General features: G+C 38.5%; 1 protein-coding gene across 1 annotated transcript; it reads right to left on the bottom strand.

The window, feature by feature from the left end:
- LOC109845885 (inactive leucine-rich repeat receptor-like protein kinase CORYNE) lies at positions 10,605-10,958 on the bottom strand. The gene has a single exon (XM_020415135.1). It carries the CDS (start codon positions 10,956-10,958, stop codon positions 10,605-10,607), a length of 354 nt encoding a protein of 117 aa, XP_020270724.1.

Genomic DNA, 22,900 nt, shown 5'->3' with positions numbered 1-22,900 from the left:
GGGGGGTCGTTGGCCATGGAATTGTTTGCTGTGAGGCAATCAGAGTAAGGCGATCTTACTCGGGCCTGTGATCGGAATCTTATTGTATAGCATTCCATTTGTGGCATCCACTTTTGATGATGACGGGCCAACTCAACCCCAGCAATGTTCAAACATGAGATGGTTTACCATAAAGAGCATTTGCGTATAATTCTTACTTCTTTGACAGTCTTACACAAGGAGTTAATTTTTAGAATAATCAAATATAATTAAACATATTGAATTCTGAGCAAAAATAATCAAACATAATTAAATATTTACCTTGCGTCAATAATTCCCGCCTACCAGATCTTTGTCTTCCTTCAATTCTGCAGCAAACGCACCCACAAAAATTAGTTGACGGACAAATTGAATCTGTTGCTACCAACGGATGCATCATTTGCGTTTAGGCGTACGCGGCCTGTTTGCGCATCGCGTTGGAGTATAGCGATAAATCAGTCCGCTGGGCTCGGCTAGCTCGGGCCAAAAACTTATCTTCTGTGCTTGCCCCGTACCTTGCCGGATAGGCCGTCTTTTGGCTCGTGCTTCAGCCAAGCTCAGACACGAGAAGCTTCATTCCTTCCAGTGGACAGGTCAATTTCGGACGCCGTGTGTAAGCCTTTCTTCTTCTTTGCTGGGCGGCCCGAGCTTGGTACAGGAGCGATCAGAGATGTTTCTTAGCGAGCATGCCACTTGTTGTTCGTTTGCCCGATTGCGGAGAACTCAATAGCGGCTGACCTTCTTCTACGTCCTCTCTAGTATAGGAACGACGGGTATAAGCGTCGCCATCCTTCACCGCGTAAGAGTTCTGAATATAAAGTTTTGGAGGCGATCCATGAGCATTTGTAATTGATTTATGCAAACTATAGATTTTTTTTATGAGAGAATGAGGAATTGAGGAATTGAAGTGTTGTGGAAATCTTGAGTTGCTGGTAGTGGAATTTTTGAAGAATTATAGAGGACAGTTTTTTACTCGTTTCATGCAGTTTTTCATTCAACGGCAATATTTTTCACTCAACCTTGTTTCATTTTTTTACCGTTCAACTTCAACAACGGCTCTCAATACCATCTCATCCATTATCTTTTTGCATTCTTATCTTTATTACATTATTTCTCTTTTCACTCAAATAACCAGCCGAACCAATTAAATCCCCAATCCATCGTCTTCCTCTCCGTCTCCTTCAACCCAAGATCTCCAAAATCCCCAATCCCTTCCGGCCACCCGACGACCACCTCTCTCCTCTTAATGTCGCGGTCCTTCTTTCGGTCGACGACGAGCCACAGTCACGACGACCATCATCCTTCTTCGGCCAACAGGTCACGCACGACCATCTCCTCTTCGCGCCACAGGTCAGACGACCATCTCCTCTTCGGCGGTAAGCGGTTATTTGTTGTCGGGGGCGGGCTTTGCAAAATTTCACCCCAGTTCGGAGTCCCAAGCGCCCTTCCACAAATTTGCTTGGCATGCGCTGCGGAGTCTTGAAGACAAGACCAATGGCCACGTTAGCGAGCAACGGACTTAGGGGTATGCCTTTGGGAGCGGCGTCAGATGCTTGCTGTCGAGGGGCGGATTGTACTGCCGCACCATCGCCCACTGCTCAGGCCTTCAGCAGCCTTGATCTGGAGGTTGCTTGCGACCTGCTCTTCAGCAAACTTTATTTAGCATATGTGCCTGCGTTTATTTACCAGAAGCATCGCCGGGGCTACGCCTTAAGTTGCTTATTCGATCAGGATGAGCAGAAAGAATTATAGACAGATGAGATATTAATTTATAGGGCTCTTCCTATTTATATTTGATTTATTACAGTGCCAAAACTAATGCATTTGCCAATAACACATTAAAACTTACTGTTCTTCAGTTAGCCCAACTTGAATTCCCTCTATCGCTCCTAAATTAATTTCTTGATGAAGTGATTTGTTGGTCCCATCTTAGGGCCTTTACGTCATATCTCTGCTCTACTTAATTATGCGTTTTTTGAAACTGTTTTCACAATGAGGTTGCTTCGGTGCCCTCCAAAAATAGGCTTTTTTTTAAAAATTTTAAATTGACAAAAAATAACAAGATGAGCCTTTAAAATAAGCAAAGGTATTTTAGTCTTTCAAAATTCTCTTCTAATTTGCATCACATGACATAATTGCTTTAAAGAGTTCTTTTAATTATCATCAATGAACTTATATGAGCGCGCCAAGAACAAATGAGGGCATAAACATCCATAGTGTTCCTATTGAAATAAAAAAATTTTTAAAAGAAAAAAAGATGGGGGTACCTTTCATTAGCGGCCTCTTCACGAGAATTTGGAGAAATAGCGATGCATTGTATGCCTTTTATAACAATATATAAAAGGCGTAAACAAATAAAACTAGCCAAAAATTAGCTTATAAACTAAAAAATAGGACTGCATCATTGCCTTTTATGTTTCTTTGAACTACTAGGAAAGTGCTGGTTTCTCTCTAAATATGTAACTTAATTGAAATTAGTTAGTTGCGAGAATTCTAGCTAATCATAAATGTCCCGTTTCTCTCCTTAAATTGTATTTCTAAACTTTAACCCTTTTAACCTAATTGAAATCTATAGGTTAATTACAATTTTTGGAGTGTGGAACTTCATAACCGTCAAATTGTTATACGTTATCTAGAAATGTGCAGAGCCTATTTTTAAGAAATTTATTTACGATATGGCCACCGAATACTCAACAATTCTTCATGCGAACACCGAAGCTGTAGGCCTCTTTGCAATTGCGGGCCGTTTGCCCTCAAACCTACAATTTTTAAACGCCATAAGTATGACTGAGATAGACATACCGTATGATGGCGACCCCACACCAAATCACTTTCATCAGATTTAATTTTAGGACATTGAAGGCGATTAAGTTGCCTAACTGAACGACAGTTAAGTTAATTGTTATTGCAAAATCATTAGTTTTGCCAACTGTAATAAATTCAAATATAAAAAGGAACAGCCATAATTAGATACTCATCTGTCTATAATTCTTTCTCTCTCCGCATAGAATAACAACTTCGCTGACCCCGGCGATGCTGTTCTCGCGTAAATAAAATGCAGGCAACACATATGCCAAATTTAAATCCTTACACGTTTATAAAGCTTAAAGTCGAGTGGGAATGTTCTACGCTAATAAAGTTTGCCTACGAAATTCCTACCATCATTGTATCAGAATTGCCGCTCAGATAAAAGTAAATTCTTAATCCAAAATCAAATATACCTGGGATTAAGCATTGTTTCGCGTAATTAGCTCTTGAACAAACGCATATTTAAATTCTAATTTTAAATTACAACAAGCACATAACGACGCTCTTAAGCTTGAAATAAACGTTACATTTCACTAAAACACCCAAACGTTAGCGGCATTCCATGAAACCCCCTAATACTTTTCCAGAATTTTTATGCTGTTGCCTCAATATAATATTTTTTTAAAATTTTACGCTTTTCTCAACAATACCTCTAGAGGGTAGGCGCTGCAGCCATGGTTCGGTTCCAAAACCGGAAAAAATCGACCGAACCGACCCGAAAAAATCGCTCGTTTTATGAGTAGGCGCGGTTCGGGTCGGCTTTGAAAACTTTCATACCGAAACCGACCCGAAAACCGACCGCTAATATAGTAGCAATGACTACCCATTCCGATCTCAAACAACTTACCTAGAACCCTGCTCCCCAAAGAAGTCAAAGGCTCAATACCTAAAACTTCATTTTCTGGATCATTATGCGGTTGAAAAAATATCATTATATCAATGTTTTAATGCTTCATAAATCTCCTACTTTTTCGTTGATATTGTTTTTCTTTAACACAGTTTGTTGTTTTGATTAAAGAAGTTTGTCATGAAGTTAAGAACCGAACAAACCGAACCGAACCGCCTACCAAAACCGACTCTGCCAAACAAGTTCTGTTCGGTTTTGCAATTTATAGGCCGGTTTGCGTTCGATGCTTCAAATTTCGGTAAAAAACCGAACCTAAACCGACCGTTGCTACACCCCTACCGTAGAGGGCTGTCGATGTCACTTTTCACAGTCAAATTACCCAAATTACCCTTAACCAAAAAAAAATTTCTATAATTTCCGTATTAGTTAAAAAAAAACATCCCTTTATAGGGTCGTGAGTTTTGATGAATGAAACAGCCAACGTTTTGGCTGGAGTGCGTCTTGTGAATTGACCCTAGGGTGTTGTTTGTTGCGCAAATAAGCAGAGAAATTGGCCATTTGAAATCTGACTCCTTAGCTCACATAGCATTTTCGTCTTAAGACATTTCCAACTCCAGCGTTTAGCCCTTCGCTGGGTGCATTTAAAGATAGAATGCGGCGGGTTTGAAAATGCGGTGCCACAGTTAAAATTTAAAGAAAAACATATTTTCAGAGCTTTTTGCTCGTCTGAAATATGTGAAGTAAAGGGTATTATTTATATGTCCTGTCGCCTTAGAATAAATTTAATTGGCAAAAAACCCATTGATATTTTTTTAATTTTTGGGATGTTGAAACAAACCCAAGAAATGGAAAGTCCTTGTTTTGCATTGCCTATGATTCAATGTTGAATGAACCTAAATAAGTCAATATGGGGGAACCCTCTAAAATGTCCAGAAATAGCTTTTCAAAACTAGTTTTTATGATTTCTTTTTCTTCAGAATCGTACCACGAACAGATCCTAAAAGGTGATCTTCAATTACAATCATATAATCATTATTTTTAGCTACTTTAACATTATTACTGACAATGTGAAAAGTTATGTAAAATGAAGAGCGGCTAATCATATACTTTAACATTCGTTAACTTTGAATTCCAATTACAGCTGTCTTCGAAAACGAATTGCTGGTTTGCTCGCTCGCTCACTCCGTGTTAACTAACCGAACTCCGGTATAAAATTAACTGCTGATTTAACTAGCGTAAGGATCCTGATGCTTTCGCCGGTTGCCAAAGACAGCGATACAACCCAAGCTATTTTAAGTTGCGGGCCCATCGTATAACCAATAGTTTTCATCCACCCGCTAAACAATTGCCCCAGCGGAGTGCCGTCGTCTACAAACCAGCCTTGCCAGAGGATCCGCAACCAGACGGAATCTCTTTACAGCATTGGCCGCCCACGGTTATAACATTAATCACACGTTTCCTCACTCTTTCCACCCTCATTTTTCCCCTTCATCTTCTTCTCTCGTCTCTTTAAGCTGCAGCTGCACCACCGAAAATCCATTGGCTGAAGAAAAGTCTCGACCGCCAAAGGACTACTGCCGTGCAATCCTGCTTGCACGGTGAATCTTTGACGAGGCGCGGATCTTTTGCTGAAGCACAAACGCCGCATAAGCACTCAAAACCTCGACCATTTAGCTGAGGAGTTTGGTCTCAACGAGGCACCGGCTAGCCGGCTCGGCTTAATTCGCCGGAACATCGGGGCAGCCGGGGCACACTGCGAAATTAAGGTCTCGAACCAAGCATGCTTCACCTCGCTGGCCATGTGGCGATCTCCACCTCACAGGGCGATCACAAGCTCGGCCGCCGGCGTCGAGTATAGAAGAGGCTGACACAGCACTTAGAGCGTCTCCGATTGCGTGGCCTAATCCCTCTCCTATCATTGATATATTTTTCTGTTCATACGAACTGGCACCTGCTTAGATTGGGAGATGTTTGATTAGACGATAGTCTCGGTCATGATTTCTTTGATGAAACCCATGACTGCGATATTGATGTGAATCTGTTGCGCTTTTCTGCTTTTGACGAATTCATAGTTCTTGATGAGTAACTGAGAGTAGGTCCGGTCTCGCGTTCTTGATCAAACTATTATTGAGCGCTTCTTTAATAGTTTGCTAACGAGTTGAATTGCAGCGCCTTTTTTAGATTCTCTTTCTAATAAAGTTTACTACTTCTTGATCCATCGGATGGTCGTTTTTTTTTTTCTGCATGAGTTATGGTTGAATTGCATTTGGACCTCATGGCCACATGCTTGCAGGATTGTTTCTTTTACATTAATTAGCTGATCTGTGTTTATTTGATGAGAGCGTGATTGTGCTTCTTTTATATTCTTTTTTATAATAAGCGTACGTACTCTGTTGGATATGCCATGAGATGATTATTAATTATGTTTAGTTTTTGCTGGTTGAAGAAAGTACATTGCCAAATTTTACACAATATATATTCATTCTGCTTTCTATGACATTGTGCCAAATTGCGCGAGAAATTGACATTATGTCAGATCGATTTAAGTGTACTTTTGACATATGCTGATCATTATTTACAGTAGATCCAATCATTATTATATCGAACAACCATTAACAACATAATTCATTTTTGCATATACCATTTGATCCTTGAATACCTTTTGTATTTTATCATTTTGAAATAGGTAGCTCTGTTTCTTGAGCTTTCTGCATGTTATCAGCTTTCTTTGAGCTTAGATTCTGTGAGCGAATGTATAGGCTTTTCTTTTTTTGTTATTATTTATCTTCAAGTTTTGTTCTGAGTTGTTTTTTGAACACATTATAGCGGTTTATCGAAAAAGACATGTCTGAGATGCTGTTTTGATGTAGGGTTTTTTCCTTATCGTCGTGGTTTACTTAGTCTGTACGGAGTCGCTACAGAAATGTTAATTTTTTATGTATCTTTATATAGAAAGATCTCTACACGAATCGAAGAACAATCCCCCAAACCTCCTCCCCAATCCAAAACTAAATTTTGCTTACTTGTTAGTGGTGAGAGTTCACGAGTTTGCTTATTATATTACATAAAACACATATATTTGCAGCATCAAATCATGTAGAGTTATTTGCATATTATACACCTTATGCTCATGGTATTTACAAAAAAATACCCCCCCACCCCAAATCGAATTTGTAAAACTTAAGCGTGTCCATCCGGGCCAGGCAAAAGGACCACCCGCGACCCGAAACTCGGGTCGTACCAGCTCAAACTCCAAGTATGGCCGTCTAGGCACTTCCAGACCGTGGGTTTTAGGTTTTCTTCTTTTTTCCTTTTTTTTCAAAAATATCATTTTTTGAGAAAAATCACTTGATAACCTTTTCGAAAATAATATATTTATATAATATATATATATATATATATATATATATATATATATATATATATATATATATATAATATATATATATGCGCGCACACACACACACATATATATATATATATATATCATATAATAGGTATCATATATATAGAGGAGAGAGATCTAATGGGTATCCTTTGTCATAGGAGGGGGATTTCCTCCGTATGACGCGCTTCTAAAATCACATGATTGAGCCGATATTGCTGGATTGACCGCTCCGTTGAACTTGCTATCCATACATATTCTACAAACCCCAACACGACTAAGTTTGGTGTGGAACCGTCCTCGTTTGACCCCTTCATCCACTCGTCATCAATTTTAACGGTTTTGAATGAATAGAACTTTTCACATGCGCTCGCATGGAAGGGTCAAAACGACGTACGAATTCACCCCAAACTTGGTGTGTTGGGGTTTTAGAATATGTAGATCAAGTTCAAACGGAGTCGGATCATCCATTTAATGCTGCCTCAATCATTGTAACTTTTAGAGGCGTCAAGCGAGGAAATCCCCCTCACACTATGACGCAAGGATACTCATTAATCTCAATATTATTATATATAATATATATATATATATATAATATATATATATATATATATATATATTATATATATATATGGCGCTGCACACACACACAATACATATATACATATATGCTGACACTTTATATATATAGTATATACTTATATATTATATATATATTTGCCAAAAGTTATAAGTAATTTTTCGCCAAAAAATATACTTTTTTTTGCAAAAAATGAATAAAAAGAGAGGAAAACCTACCCGACCATGGAACTGCCTAGGACCCAGACCTAGTGTTGCAGCTGCGTACACCCGAGTTCGGCGCTCCAGGTAGGTCCATTTAGCCTGGCCCGGATAGATACCCTAAGTTTTTGCAAATTCGAATTTGGGTTGGGCGCGGGGGGTATTTTTGTAAATACCATGACATAAGATGTGTATATGCAAAAAACTCTACATGATTTGATGCTGAAATATATGTGTTTTATGTAATACGATAAGCAACTCGGTGAACTCTCACCAGTAACAAGTAAGCAAATTTAGTTTTGGATTAGGGAGGAGGTTGGGAGCGGGATTGTTCTCCAGTGTAGAGACCTTCTTATATAAAATATATAAAAAAATAAACATTTCTGTACAGACTCCGTACAGACTAAGTACCACAATTGATAAGGGAAAACCCTCATCAACGCATCTCATACACGTCTTTTTACGGTAAACCCTGTAAACGTGCTCGAAACAAAACCTTTAAGATAAAAAATAATAAAAAAGAAGAAAGAGCTATACATTCCTCACAGAATCTAGCACAAAGAAACTGATAAAATTAGAAGCTCCGAAACAGAGCTAACCTATTTCAAAATGATAAAAATAAAAAAGGTATTCAAGGATCAAAGTTATATCAAAATGATTATGTTGTTAATGTTGTTCGAATAATAATAATTGGATATACTGTACATAATGATACACATATGTCAAAAAGTAACGCTTAAATCGATCATATATAATGTCATATCGTCCTACTAAACGACAAGTACATATAATATAAATATTGTTCTATTTCTCTGAGGTACTACTTCAAATAATTTAGACCACTAGTCATTCCCCCCCAATTTGCACATGTCATAAAACAGAATTGAATATATATTGTGTAAAATTTGGTATGTACTTATTCAAATCACAAGGCTAACCATAATTAATCTCATTCATATCCAACAGACTACTTATCTTATTATAAAAACAATATAAAAGACACAATCACCTCTCATCAAATAAACACACCACTAATTAATTAAAAGAACAATCGTCAACATGTCCATGAGGTCACATCAATTCAACGAAAACTCATCAAGAAACAAAAAAAACGCCATCAGATGGAGAAATATCATCAAGAAGTAGTACCTTTATTAGAAAAAGAATCAAATTAAAAAGGTGCTCATCAACTCATTAAGCAAAACTATCAAGAAAGTCAAAAGAGTTTGGATCAAGAGCACATATGAATCTACTCTCAGTTACTCATCAAGAACTATGAATCATCAAAAACAAAAAAGGCAATAGATTCACATCAATATCCAGTCATCAGTTCATCAAAAATCATGATCAACCATCGTCTAATCACACATCTCTCAAATCTAACAGGCTAGTTCGTATGAACAGAAAAGTATCAAGAAGGAGAGTGATTACCATCGGGAGACGCTCTAGTCTGTGTCACCTTCTTACTCGTCGCTGGCGGTCGTGCTTTGATCTCCTTTGGAGGTGGAGATCCCCATGCCGGCGAGGTAAAGGATCATGTTCGAGAAATGAGTTTTTATTAGAAAAGTTTTAAACTTAGTTAATTGTCATTTGCAGAGAACATACCCCCCTCCTCCCTAATTGAAGGGTTTTTTTCCTCAGACATTCTAGTTACTTGTCACTAGGCCGGTCCAATCGGGCTAGGTCCGAGCCCGAATGGGCTAGACACCGGGCTAGCCCGATTAGTTTTCTTTTTTAGATTTGATTAATAATAACCGTTTTAGGCAATGATCAGAAATTTGACCGTTAGACTGGGTCGGGTCTAGGCCACCTAGTCCAACAGTCATTTTTTTATCGCTTCGATCGGGTCGGGTTCGGGCCAGACCCAAACCTAGGTACTCTAGCCCTGCCATTTTTCGGGCCAGGCCAGGCCTGGGTAGGTTGCATCGAGCCAACCCGGACCTGGGCCCGATACGGGTTGCACTGAGCTATTCTAGACACGGGCTCAGAGCTCGGTTTGGCTTGGAAACTCGGGGTTTTCATGGGTCGAGCCCCGACATTGGACCCGAGTGGACATGCCTATTTGTCACCGATGGGCAACATATCTTTCATGGGTCGAGCCCCGACATTGGACCCGAGTGGACATGCCTATTTGTCACCGATGGGCAACATATCAATCCTGCTTCTACTTATTTGCACGTTGCATGTAGCAATGAGATAAATGCAAACTACATAGAGGTTTTGTGAGGACTCCCAAAGTCCAAGGGGTTACATGAGTGAAAAAATTGGGGATACAAAACCCTAAGGCCCTGTTTGGTTTGAAGGAAAGTAGAGGAAAGGAAAATAAAGTGCAATAGAAAGTATATTTCCCTTGTTTGGTTTGAAAGAAAATGAAAATGAAAGTAAATGTTAAAATCACCGTAGAAAGTCCCATATATTCTCAGTGGCAAAATGGCCAGATTGGTATATTTTGTAGAGGCTTGGTGACATGTTAGTATATTTTCTTTTAGTTTTGTTAGATTGGCATATTTTGTCGACTCCGGCGTCATATAGGCCTTAAGTTTGGTCGGAGTTACTGTTTCGACCAGTGCTGACGGGATTTCTTACATAAAACCTCCTCATTAAAACCCCATCATGCTCCTAACCCCCTCCTCCTCCTCCCCCTCCCCCTCCTCCTCATCCTCTTCAACCTCCCCCTCTCCCTCCTCATCATCCTCTTCCTCCTCATTAAATTTGGGTTGGGATCATGGGCTTGATGATGAGGAACGCTAATAACATTTGAAGTTTTTACCTGCAACTCTGGAAGCACTCTGGATCAGCATAACACTCACAACCCAAAGCATCGACTCGAGCAGGAAGCAATCCCCCCAATCCACAATCCCCCAATCTCGGTTCAAAACCCACATCCAAAATCATATTCCCTGGCTTCAACCTATGATGCAAGATCCTTGGGCTACACTCAAGGTGCAAATACCTCAACCCTTTCACAATGCCAACTGCAATCCGATGTCTTGCATCCCATCCAAGGCTCAATTGACCTGACCTCACCCTCTTCATTGCATCCTCCAAGCTCCCACTGGCAATATAATCGTACACCAAAAACAACCGATCATGTTCTCTAACATAGGCCCTTAAGCTCATCACATTCCGGTTCTTCACTCTGGCGAGCAATTCAGGCTCCCTTTGCTGAATTGAGTAATTGGGAGGATTGGGGTTGGTTCAAGAGGGCAAGTTGGAGGGTTTTGGGGGCAATTTGGGTGGAAAAGCTGACAGGGTCTTTGAGAATTGGGGTGCAGTTGGCAAAGAGGAGGAAGAGGATGAGGAGGAGGAGGGGGTTAGGAGCATGATGAGGTTTTAATGAGGGGGTTTTATGTAAGAAATCCCGTCACCACTGGCCGGAACAGTAACTCCGGCCAAACTTAAGGCTTATATGGCGCCGGAGTCGACAAAATATACCAATCTGACAAAACTAAAAGAAAATATACCAATATGTCAGCAAGCCTCTACAAAACCATTTTGCCTATTCTCAGTTCTCTTCCCCTTTCCCGACTCAAACGGAGAGAAAATGAGAGAGAGGGAGAGAAAATCTCGCCTGACGCCTCCTTGAAAATTCCTGACTCCATCCCCGACATCGTCGACTCCATCCTCTCCCCCCATCCCCCCCCCTCGGCCTCCATTTCCACATCAGCCCCTCCCCTCCACTCTCTCCCCGTTGTCAAACCCTTGCAAGATCTCGATCTCATCTCCTCCAGCGAGCTCAATGCCGCCACCGACTCCTCCACCTCCGACTTCAACGACGACGAAGACAACTTTGAGTCCTACGACGATGGCAAGCTCGACCAGAAGCCGACCTCGGTTGTCTCCTTTCGAGAGACCTCATCGAGATCAGAGCCGAGAGTGAAGAGAGGTTGTTGCTATCGGGGTGCTCTAAGGGGAGCTGGTTCACTGAGAAAGAGGCTTGTTTGGTTTGCAACACAAAGTATTGTAGCAGTTGCGTTTTGAGAGCTATGGGTTCGATGCCGAAGGGGAGGAAGTGTGTGGGTTGCAGTGGGAGCCCGATTGAGGATTCGAAGCCAGAGAAGTTGGGGAATATCTCGAGGTTGCTAAGGAAGCTGCTGAGCTCGCTGGAGGTTGGGCAGGTTATGAAGGCTGAGAGGTAATGCGAAGAGAATCAGTTGAGGGCGGAGGATATTTATGTGAATCGGCAGAAGTTGACGCAGGAGGAGATGGTCTTGTTGTAGAGTTGTGAGTGCCCGTCGCTGAGGTTGAAGCCTGGGTTTTACTGGTACGACAAGGTGTCGGGATTTTGGGGAAAGGTGAGAATTTTATTTGTTCTGACTGCAGATGTAAGTTTTTAATTTAACATTTGAACAAATATGATACACAATAAGAAATATGTTGGCAATGCAGTCTTACAGGAAATTAATTTATGGCCACAATACTGTTCAGTTACTTTGATGTTGTGAACTCCCCACAAAATAAGTAAAAATTTGGATGAGTAGCTTAACATCGATTCTTGCTTCCAGAATGTAATGTGTCATACATGATAAGGATTATGAAGGTTCTGAGCTTGATAATTTGTGGGAATGATTGTTTTTCTTTCACATTGACAGGAAGGGCATAAACCTGACAAGATAATTACTGTAAACCTCAATGTGGGAGGTTGTCTGATGCAAAACGCAAGCAATGCATAAACCTGACAAGATAATTACTGTAAACCTCAATGTGGGAGGTTGTCTGATGCAAAACGCAAGCAATGGGAATACTGGTGTCATGATAAATAATCGTGAGATAACAAAAGTTGAGCTGCAGATGCAATCTAAATATAATGTATTTACATTTACCGATGCCAGCTCCTGCAATCTTGATGGATGTGGTTGTATCCCAGTGGGCAGGAGTCAAATGTGCCGGAAGTCCTCACTTCTGGGTGGATGCTGATGGATCATACCGGGAGGAGGGACAGAAAAATGTAAAGGGGAAGTTATGGGGCAAGGTAATTTCATGGTCATGCTTTTAATAAATTACCGCGTTTCTTTAATTTTTCGATTAAGTTGAGGTAAAATTTTCTGATCTATTTGTTTGAACAGGCTAGAACCAAGCTTCTATGCTCTTTTCTGTCACTGCCAGTTCCTTGTAAGGGTGAAAATCCCTCCGGTAAAGAAGTGAATAACATGCTTAATGGAGCATTTCCTTTTTTGTTGAGCAAATAATGCTTCAAAAGTTCTTGTTGGTTGGATATGATGGATCAGGAACCAGTACCATATTTAAACAGGTATTACAAATTTATAAGTTTGAGTATGTCAACAATTCATACCAGTCCTGTGTTCTATAATGCATTCTGTTCTCTCCCTGGAGAACAACTTTCTGAATGATGTCTCCTATTTTTACAATTTTTGCCTATCAAAGCATTAACTACAGATGTAACTTCTTTAAATGATTTTGTTCAAAATGTTAAATTGCTATTAACACTACAATAAATTGTACTTTTCCCCACGCTTATTCCCGATGCTTGGTTAAATACGTCGCCAAAAATCATGTTTTTCCCGACGATTTTAGTTAGCGTCGGCAAAACATATATTTTTCCCCGCGTTTATAATTAGCGTCGCTATAAGTGTATATTATTTGCGACGTTTTAACTTAGCGTCGGTAAAAATGTATGGATTTTACGACGTTTTTCATTTTTGTCGGTAAAAATATATATATTTAGTGACGTTTTAGGGTTGGCGTCGCTAATAATATGCATTTATCGCGACGTGTTACATTAAAGTTTCTAAAAGTCTCTTTTTCGCGACGTGTTAGGTTAGCGTCGCTAAAAGGTCTATTTTTTACGATACTTTTTTATTCATCTGCGTCGCTAAAAGGCTCGTCCACCATATTCCGTCAATTCCGTCTAGATCCTCTATTTTTGTTTGAGCGGGCTCCCAAATTTTCCAAACCCCGCTTCTAAAATTTCCCCCCCTTCTATTTTCCTCAAACACGCTCAAAATTTCCAAGACCCTCCCTTTCAAAATTTCTCTAGCTTCCTCCTCGTCCACGCCTTCCTCTCCCGCCCCCTCTAATTCGTCCTCCTCGACGGTGGCGCCTTCATAGCCATCGTTGACGCCGCCCGAGTACATCGGAGATCTGATCCCTCCACCCCCGTCGCCTCCGGATCTGATCCCTCCGCCCCCGCCGAGGGTTTCAGGCGCCACCAGCCGAGCGTTTCCCTCCTCTCCTTGGCTCCCTCCGCCTGCTGCCTCTCCTTCACTTCCACTCGTTCGACACCTCCGCTTGTTCGCCGACCATCCCAATTGTTTCGGCTCAATAATCTTTCTTCTGAAATTTTGATTTTTTTATTTTTTTTACCCGCAAGAAAGAAGAAGGAAGTGAAGAAAGAGACAGGACTTGGGATGAGGTTTAAGAAAGATGAAAACTTTGGTGAATGGCATTCTGAGGTATTATTGCATATTTCTCATATTTTGAACAGGACGTTTTACTGATTTTTTTTTACTAACTTCCTATTTTTCAATTTTATTTTTATTTTCAGGTGGTTGTTAGTGGTGATATGATCGAATATTATGATATTTCTGGATGTTATATACTAAGGCCTTGGACAATGGCAATTTGGGAAAGCATGCAAGTGAGTGCTTAGATTTTGCATATTATTGTGCTTAAAACTTGTTATTATGATGGAATATTGTATAATTATGACAGCCATTGACACTTTTAACTACGAGAAACTAAAGGAAAAAATTACTTATTTACAAAACATCATAACCCTCATACCAACATTAATATTTCTTTTGATAACTGGTTATTTCATCTCTTGCTACTGCAATAATTACAAACCAATACTGTACTTTTCCTTACATTAGCATGGTGTTTTGGTTTCGGGATATTTTAATTAGAAAATATGAATAAACAGGTCACCATATGTCATACAGATTTATCTTTATAAATACTTCAATTTGGTAGGATTTCTTTGATGAAGAAATAAAGAAGATGAAAGTTAAGAATTGCTACTTTCCACTATTTGTAACTGAGAATGTCCCTTTGCCGTGGAACTACTTAAACAATCTCTTTTTGCGGGTTTAAAGGGAGCTGATGCATAGCAACTGTTTGAGATATTAATACATAGTACTGTCTGGATATTTTTAAGCACTTATTAATATGCCTTTTGGGTGTTAACTTTTATATAGTGCGTACAAGTAGGATGTTTATTATGTTATAGTTCACATGAACTCATACATTAACTATAATTAGAATTTCTCATTGAGAAACTCTTATGGGGTGTTATTGGCTCAGGATAGTTGGTTAGGAAGAATAATCGTCCAAGAATTTTTACTTTATAGGATTCCGACTAGAACTTGGACTTTTTTTAATAGTCAAATACTAGATTTTTGGATTAAAATTTGGATTCTTGGGTTAACATCTTTCATGTAGTTCCTCCACATCTGATTTAATACGGGTCTTCTTAGATGTTTTGTTGCAACTATGGAACTTTTGCATATATTTCTGCTTGTGTTGTTTGTGTGTATAAGTGCACAGATGGTTCTATTGTGCATGAATGTTTGTTTTGTGTTATGCTTTTCTTTCAATTCTTATGTGTTCTTTTATTTGGGTTTCTAAATAATGTATACATTTTCCTGGTTTTGTGACACACATTCCATCTCTATTTTTTATGACTATTTTAGGTTGCATGGGTTACAAATTCAGGTCAGAGTGAACTGGAGATTCCTATTGCAATTCGTCCCACAAGTGAGACTGTTATGTATCCATACTATTCTAAGTGGATTAGAAGTCACAGGGACTTATCTTTGAAGCTTAACCAATGGGGCAATGTCGTGCGTTGGGAATTCAGCAATCCTGCTCCTTTCATTAGGTATTTATATTATAATCCTTCTGCACGTGCTTGGGAATTCAGCTGCAAGCTTTTATAGTCCTAAATTTCGTATAAGAAAGGCTTAAGAAGTTCAGGGCTTCCTGTTGAACAGGGAATAAACTTAAATGAGGGTTGTTAAGACAATTAAATACACACGCACATGTAGTTTACCATGAGATAATGTTCTTCTAGTCTTGTTATTCTATTTATCTCAACTGCTCTAAACTACTTTATGTATGATATGCAAGACATATTATGCATCTTTCATTTGATATCTGATATTCCTGCTATATTAGCAGTTCATTTTTATCACGATTGAAAAGAAAATTGAATGGACCAATCACCTGTTAAATATGTGATTTTTATCATGGGATACTAATTTATAATGGGAGTAATGCCACAAAAGAAATATTTCCCCATTGCATGGTGTCCAAACGGGGTGAAAGTAGACATATTTAGTACTAATTTAAATTACTCTGATCTTATTACTGAATTCAAATATATAAAAAGATGACATGATCAATTGACTTCTCGTTAGCCGGATGCAAAGGACAGACATATTAGGCACCTCCAAAACATCAACTTCATTCTCTTGATCGAAAATGCTCACATCTCAAATGGAGATCTCATGTTTTTCAAACCATTTCAAGACATTATTACGTGGTACCGTACATTCTGTCTTTGCATTAGTCTAAACTGGAAATTCCTCTGTAGGCTATACGCATAGGAATACGTTGGTTTTGGAAACACCATCTACGGTTTACGAAGATCTAAAAGCTATTTTCTGTTTGGTGCTAGAAAAGTATATGCTTTTCTATTTCCTTTGTAAAAGAATTTGCAGATGGTGAATAAAACTGACATTTTGACCAAGCTTAACATATATCAATTTAATCATTCTCACTCCCTAGTAAAGAATGGATATGCGCAATTGGATACTTCTGTCCAGTTAGCCTCAACACATCCTTTCAAACGAAATATCACCAAGGTGAATCTTTAATCGATTATATGCTAATAAATATTGTTGTGCTTCATCTCAAAACATTTGTATCTCAAGCTCATGAAATATATAACAAAATTAACTCCGTACAAGGAATACGCCTTGATGAAGTCCTGACAATTTGTATCCTCTTCAGGCCCCATATTTTGTTAACCCCTGTCCTCATTAAGCCCCCAAATTTATGTCAACTCTAGTCCTAATCAAACCTCATTACCTTCCCTAAAAAACTTTTATTTAGATTCTTTTCGGGGAAAATGCATTAGAATTTTATAGTAATTGTTCGCAGGTGATAGACCACGGCATATCGGAACAAATTATCAGTGCTGTGATGGAAGTTGCAAAAGAATTCTTCGACATGCCTATGGAAGACAAGGCCGTATACTATTCAGAGGATTTCAAAAAAGTCCCCAGACTTTACACGAGCCATGGCTGCAGCAATCACGAAAGACAATTAAGGAGGGACTGCTTGCGACTTGTTTACTATGGACCTGGCGATGAATTCATGCACCTCTATCCCTAAAAGCCCACCACATTCGGATACTCGACTCAACAAAGTTTTCATGCAGCTGGTGCTACAGCTAAGTGGGTTTTTATATTGTCAGGGACATCATTGTCAAATTCGTAGCAGAGGTAGAAGGATTGGCCACCAGGATCCTAAAATTAATATCCCAGGGATTAGGACTAGGTGAAGATTACCTTAGCAGAAGTCTTTTATATTTAGTACTAATTTAAATGAAGTATTTTCCCTTGTAGACATATATAATGGGCGTAATGCCATATTTAGTACTAATTTAAATGAAGTATTTTCCCTTGTAGACATATATAATGGGCGTAATGCCACAAATGAAGTATTTTCCCATTGCATGGTGTCCATATATAATGGGCGTAATGCCACAAATGAAGTATTTTCCCATTGCATGGTGTCCAAACGGGGTGAAAGTAGACATATATTGGTCATCCAATGCTAATTATTGCTTCTTTTGCGAGCTTGAAAATTTCACTTGTGTATTTCATATTTAGTACTAATTTAAATGTATGTAGGAGTCAAGAGTTTCTTTGGCAAGAAGGGCATATGGCTTTTGCAACAAAAGAAGAAGCATATCAGGAGGTAATTACATTGTCCTTCCTTTATTATTCTTTGTCATTATGGTCTCTCAATCAGGATCAGAATTTTAGTTTATTTTATGAATCATGACAAGCCTGATGCCAGTTCTTAACCCGCTTCATTTGTGCAGCATGGGATATTATCCGTGGTCTAAAACGTACTGTTCTGACAATAAGTACATGCCAAGAAAAACTCTTGTGTGCATTTACACATACACATTTCAAAATTTTAATGTCATGGATCTCTGCTAGAGGATAGGTACCTTTCTTGGTCATATGAAATTTAAAGCTAGCTTCAAAACGAAAATCACCAGTGATGCTTTCTGTTTTCTGGATATTTAAACATTATGACAATATTTTTCCTGATGTTTTTGTGGAAACAATTTATGGCAAAATAATTGTCAAGAATGCTATATAGTGGTTCAATTTTTTCTTTTGAGTACACAGACACATATTTTGATATCACAAGGGCTGTCAAAATCCCTCAAGTATCTAGTTCCCTCATGTTGCTGCTTTGGACTTTTACTACCCTATCTAATACACTTTAAAATTGAGCAATTTGATATGATCCTTCTTTTACATTTGCATGTAATATTTTTATAGGTTCCTGAGATACTGGAACTATTCCTAAAGATATATGAAGAATTATTGGCAATTCCCGTTGTCAAGGAAAGAAAAGTGAGCTAGAAAAATTTGCTGGTGGACTTTATACGACAAGTGTCGAGGTACTTCAGCAATAGATACTATCTTTTCATATGGCTTGATTGATCTGGGTCATCTGACTGTGATTCTCGATTAATTAATATCTCACATCACATGTAACACTTTTGAAGTGCGCTAAAACATGTCATTGCTGGACAGGCATTTATTCCAAATACTGGCCGTGAAGTACAAGGTGCTACCTCACACTGCCTTGGCCAAAAAATTTCAAAGATGTTCGAGATCAACTTTGAGAATGAGAAGGGTGAAAACTCAATGGTGTGGCAGAATTCATAGGCATACAGCACCCACACAGTAATTCTCTTACCTGAACATCTACTCTGTAATTTCACATAATTTCATATGATTCTGGTTGGTTCCACATTGCTTTCTGGTTAGCATTCAAGAGAAGGCTTCTTTAAACAATGACTCCGTTGGGGCTGGCCTGTTTTGTAGTAGTACATATTAATATTACTCTTATTTTTATGTTCCAACTTTCTTGTTCCAGATAATGCGGAAGGCCTCAGAGATATTGATACCTGTAACACTTGAACTTGGCGGTAAATATGCTTTTATTGTCTGTGAGGATGTAGATGTGCCCCCACGTATGTACATTATTTCTTGTACCAATTCCTTGTCTCTACACAAATTATATATGAAGTCTCCTTATATTTAAAAATATAGTGTAATGTTTACACTGATATGATTTCTTACAAATTCCTTCTATATAGGTAGTTCAAATTGCAACTAGAGCTGCTCTCCAGTCTAGCGGACAAAACTGTGTCGGTGCTGAGAGGTTTTATGTTCATAAGGACGTTTATTCTACTTTTGTTGCTCAGATAGTCAAACTTGTAAAGTATGTTTCGCTCTAGTATTTTATCTATGTAAACAATTTATGTATCGCTGTAGTATTTTGGTGAATGTATTATTGAATATATATGTATTTGATATTGAAATATAATTAGATTGTGTTGGATATGAATATGATTTGGTGTTATGCAATATTGTGCACATGTGTAGATTTGATATTATAAAGCATGCAACGTAGATTCTGCAAAAAAAAAACTACTATAGCGGTGTGTTTGTGTCGTTAAAAGTACTAAGTTTTGCCGACACATTTTTGTATATGAAAAAATTCTGCATATTTTTGTCGACGTAAAATATTATGCGTCGCTAAAAGATGTACTTTTCCCGACGCATGAAGCGTTGTCAAAAGTGTTGACTTTTACCGACGCAGTGTGTTTGCGTCGCTAAAAGATGTATTTTTCCCGACGCATGAAGTGTCGTCAAAAGTGCTTATTTTTACTGACGTAGTGTGTTTGCGTCCCTAAAAGATGTACTTTTCCTGACGCATGAAGCGTCGCCAAAAGTGTTGACTTTTACCGACGCAGTGTGTTTGCGTTGCCAAATACTTTCCTTCATGCACTTTTGGTGACGCGTTAGCGACGCTGCATTTTGCGTCGGGAAAGATTTTTTCCGACGTTTTTTAAACTTTTGCCGACGTTTTTGTTTTGTTAGCAATGCTGTATTTTGTTGTAGTGTAATTTGCAAGCTAGAGGAGGCTAAGCGGTAGCAACTAGCGGTTTGATTATGAATATTTTGGACAGGATAGGAATATATTGGTGTCGCTATCATCTTCTTCAACCTTGGAGGCATTGTTCTTGTTACTAATGGAACCTGTGATGACATAATACGTAACAGTTAACAATATACTAATCAAACTCGTAGCCTATATATCGACTTTAGGGATAATGTAAGGGTCCTTATTATGGGTCAATTTTTGCCTATCAAAATTCTTATAGTGTTTCTCTTGGGAAACAATTTATTTTGTGTTACTAGTATCTTGCTGCTAGACACATAAAGCATTCATGTTCTACGTTGGTGCTGAGATTTGGTGTGCCTTGCTATTTTCTTCACCTGCATCCCACTTGTATGACTTTATACATTTTCTTTGAAATCTTAATTTATGTGTCTTCACTATACATTCTGCATAGAACTTTTTTTTCCCCTTACATAACAATAATATCTCTCTGTTATTAATAATTACCATATTAATATGGTAACTAGTTGAATGTCTAGGTAGTATGCAGATAATGATTTAATCAATTTAGGGGTTGTTTGGTTCGTTTCCTTGATATAGGGAAATGCAATTCCATGTAAAGAAATATAAGTTTTGAGTTTTCCAAACTTTTTCAAGAAATAGATTGTTTTGCTTTGGTTCGCACATAAAAAATGGTGAGAAACCAATGTATTTATTTTTCTTGTGTTTGGTTCGCATAGAAAAAAATGAAAACTTTTGTAAACAAAGCAGAGAAGGAAAAAAATCTGACGTGGCAGAGTTTTCATTAATTTCACTCGGTTGGGGAAGGAAATCAGAGAGGGAAAAAAATCTGAGCTGGCGGCGATTTCAACAGAGTTTTCCCTCTTCCATCCGAGCGAACCAAAGCGGCACAAAGAAATGGACGGAAACAAAAAAACTGACGTGGAGGACTAAAAATCTGACGTGGAGGGGTTTTCTGAGTTTTCCACCCCTTATAATAGCGAACCAAACAGCCCCTTAACATTTATGACAGGTCAAGTTTTTGTATGAAAACATTCCATTCTCAGAGAATGAGCGTGAAAGTATTAAGCTTTTGATTCAAAGCAGTATATATAGCTATCTGGGTGTACTGCTTGAGGGCTGTGAACGGTTTGAAAAAGAGGCTTTGGCTGAGTAAAAGAAGAAATGACCATGTGATAGGACAGGTAGTGTAACCTCCTTGTACTTTTCATTTTGCAGAGCAACCATATATTTCTGGCTTCATATATACCTTCTTAACAGGAGTGACTTTTCTATGTAACGTTGTACGTTACACTATTGTCCTGAATAATTATCATTAACACTGGAGTATAGGAATTCATTGAGGAGTAGTTGTTGCCTGCTGTTTAATTAGAGGTTAATCTCCAAAAAAATTTAGCAAAAGAAAACAATGGAGGTTAATCAGTTGTAGATGTATTTATGACATGCCATCTCTTGGTTGATGATTATTATTGGTCTGCCTAATGATTTGTGTTTTAATTGTTTTTGTCCATTTGTGTATCTAAAGACTACATAAAGCTTAAGGGTCCATTTGGTTCATAGGAAGGGCATTGGGTTTTGGGCAGAAAGCCTGCCAAAGTGCTAGTTTTGGCAGGCTTTCTGCCCAAAACACTTCTAAAAGAGGCGTTTTGGGCAGAAAGCCTGCCAAAACTGGCACTTTGGCAGGCTTTCTGCCCAAAGCCCAATGCCCTTCCCATAAACCAAACAGCCCCTTAATACCTCCATGAATGCCATCAAATCCTACTGTGCATGATTCATATTTCTAATCTTTGCTATTTCCTTTCTTCTCAAATCTATCAATATCACACAATACTCATAGAATTGTTTAGAAAGGAATATTATTCTTCAAGGAAATGAAATGAGAGAGAGATTTGAAGGCAGTGAAGGGAGAGATGAGGAGATAGAGAACAGTTTTATTTTTAGAGTACCGGTCAAAAGCTAAATGGTTTAGAAAGAAGAGTTAATAGAGACTATATACACTAGTAGAATTTCATCAAAAATTGATACGCTAGTAGAATTTCATCAAAAATTGACATTGACAAACTGATTTAATCTAGAGGAATTATATTGTTCGGTGGTTGTTGTGTTGGATTTAAATCTAATTAAATCTATTTGTGGGCACATATGATTAATGACATGCCATCTCTTGGTTGATGATTATTATTGGTCTGCCTAATGATTTGTGTTTTAATTGTTTTTGTCCATTTGTGTATCTAAAGACTACATAAAGCTTAAGGGTCCATTTGGTTCATAGGAAGGGCATTGGGTTTTGGGCAGAAAGCCTGCCAAAGTGCTAGTTTTGGCAGGCTTTCTGCCCAAAACACTTCTAAAAGAGGCGTTTTGGGCAGAAAGCCTGCCAAAACTGGCACTTTGGCAGGCTTTCTGCCCAAAACCCAATGCCCTTCCCATGAACCAAACGGCCCCTAAGAGCATTGGAAAACAGTGGACAGACAAAAAACAATCTCGGTATCGTCGGAAATTCATGAAAGGTTTTGATGGTTGATATGTGTTTTTACTTGCAACTTTCGTTACGATTTGTAAATTAAAAAAAAAGAAACCGGCGTTAATGTGTATCCTTGCTAAAGGGAAACTGGTCTTTTGGGTTCAATGTTGTCTGGCCAGGACTTATTTAGCTATTTTGATTCAATTTTGGACTGCTGAACATGTTATATTTTCTTCCATTTCCTACGTCTGCAACTAATATAGGAAAATCAGTTTAACTCGAGTTTGCCATACTGGTCCTTCAGAATCTTTTTTTATCTTTAATGTTTGATAAAAAGCCCTTGGATCTTTAAACAACTTGCTTTATAATTTGTTGCGTGAAGCTTTGTAATTCAATGTTT

This window comes from Asparagus officinalis, chromosome 6 (genome assembly GCF_001876935.1).
Source record: "Asparagus officinalis chromosome 6, Aspof.V1, whole genome shotgun sequence".
In the NCBI taxonomy this organism is placed as follows: domain Eukaryota; kingdom Viridiplantae; phylum Streptophyta; class Magnoliopsida; order Asparagales; family Asparagaceae; genus Asparagus; species Asparagus officinalis.
The sequence above is the reverse complement of the archived record's forward strand: the minus strand, read 5'-3'. Positions and strand labels throughout refer to the sequence as shown.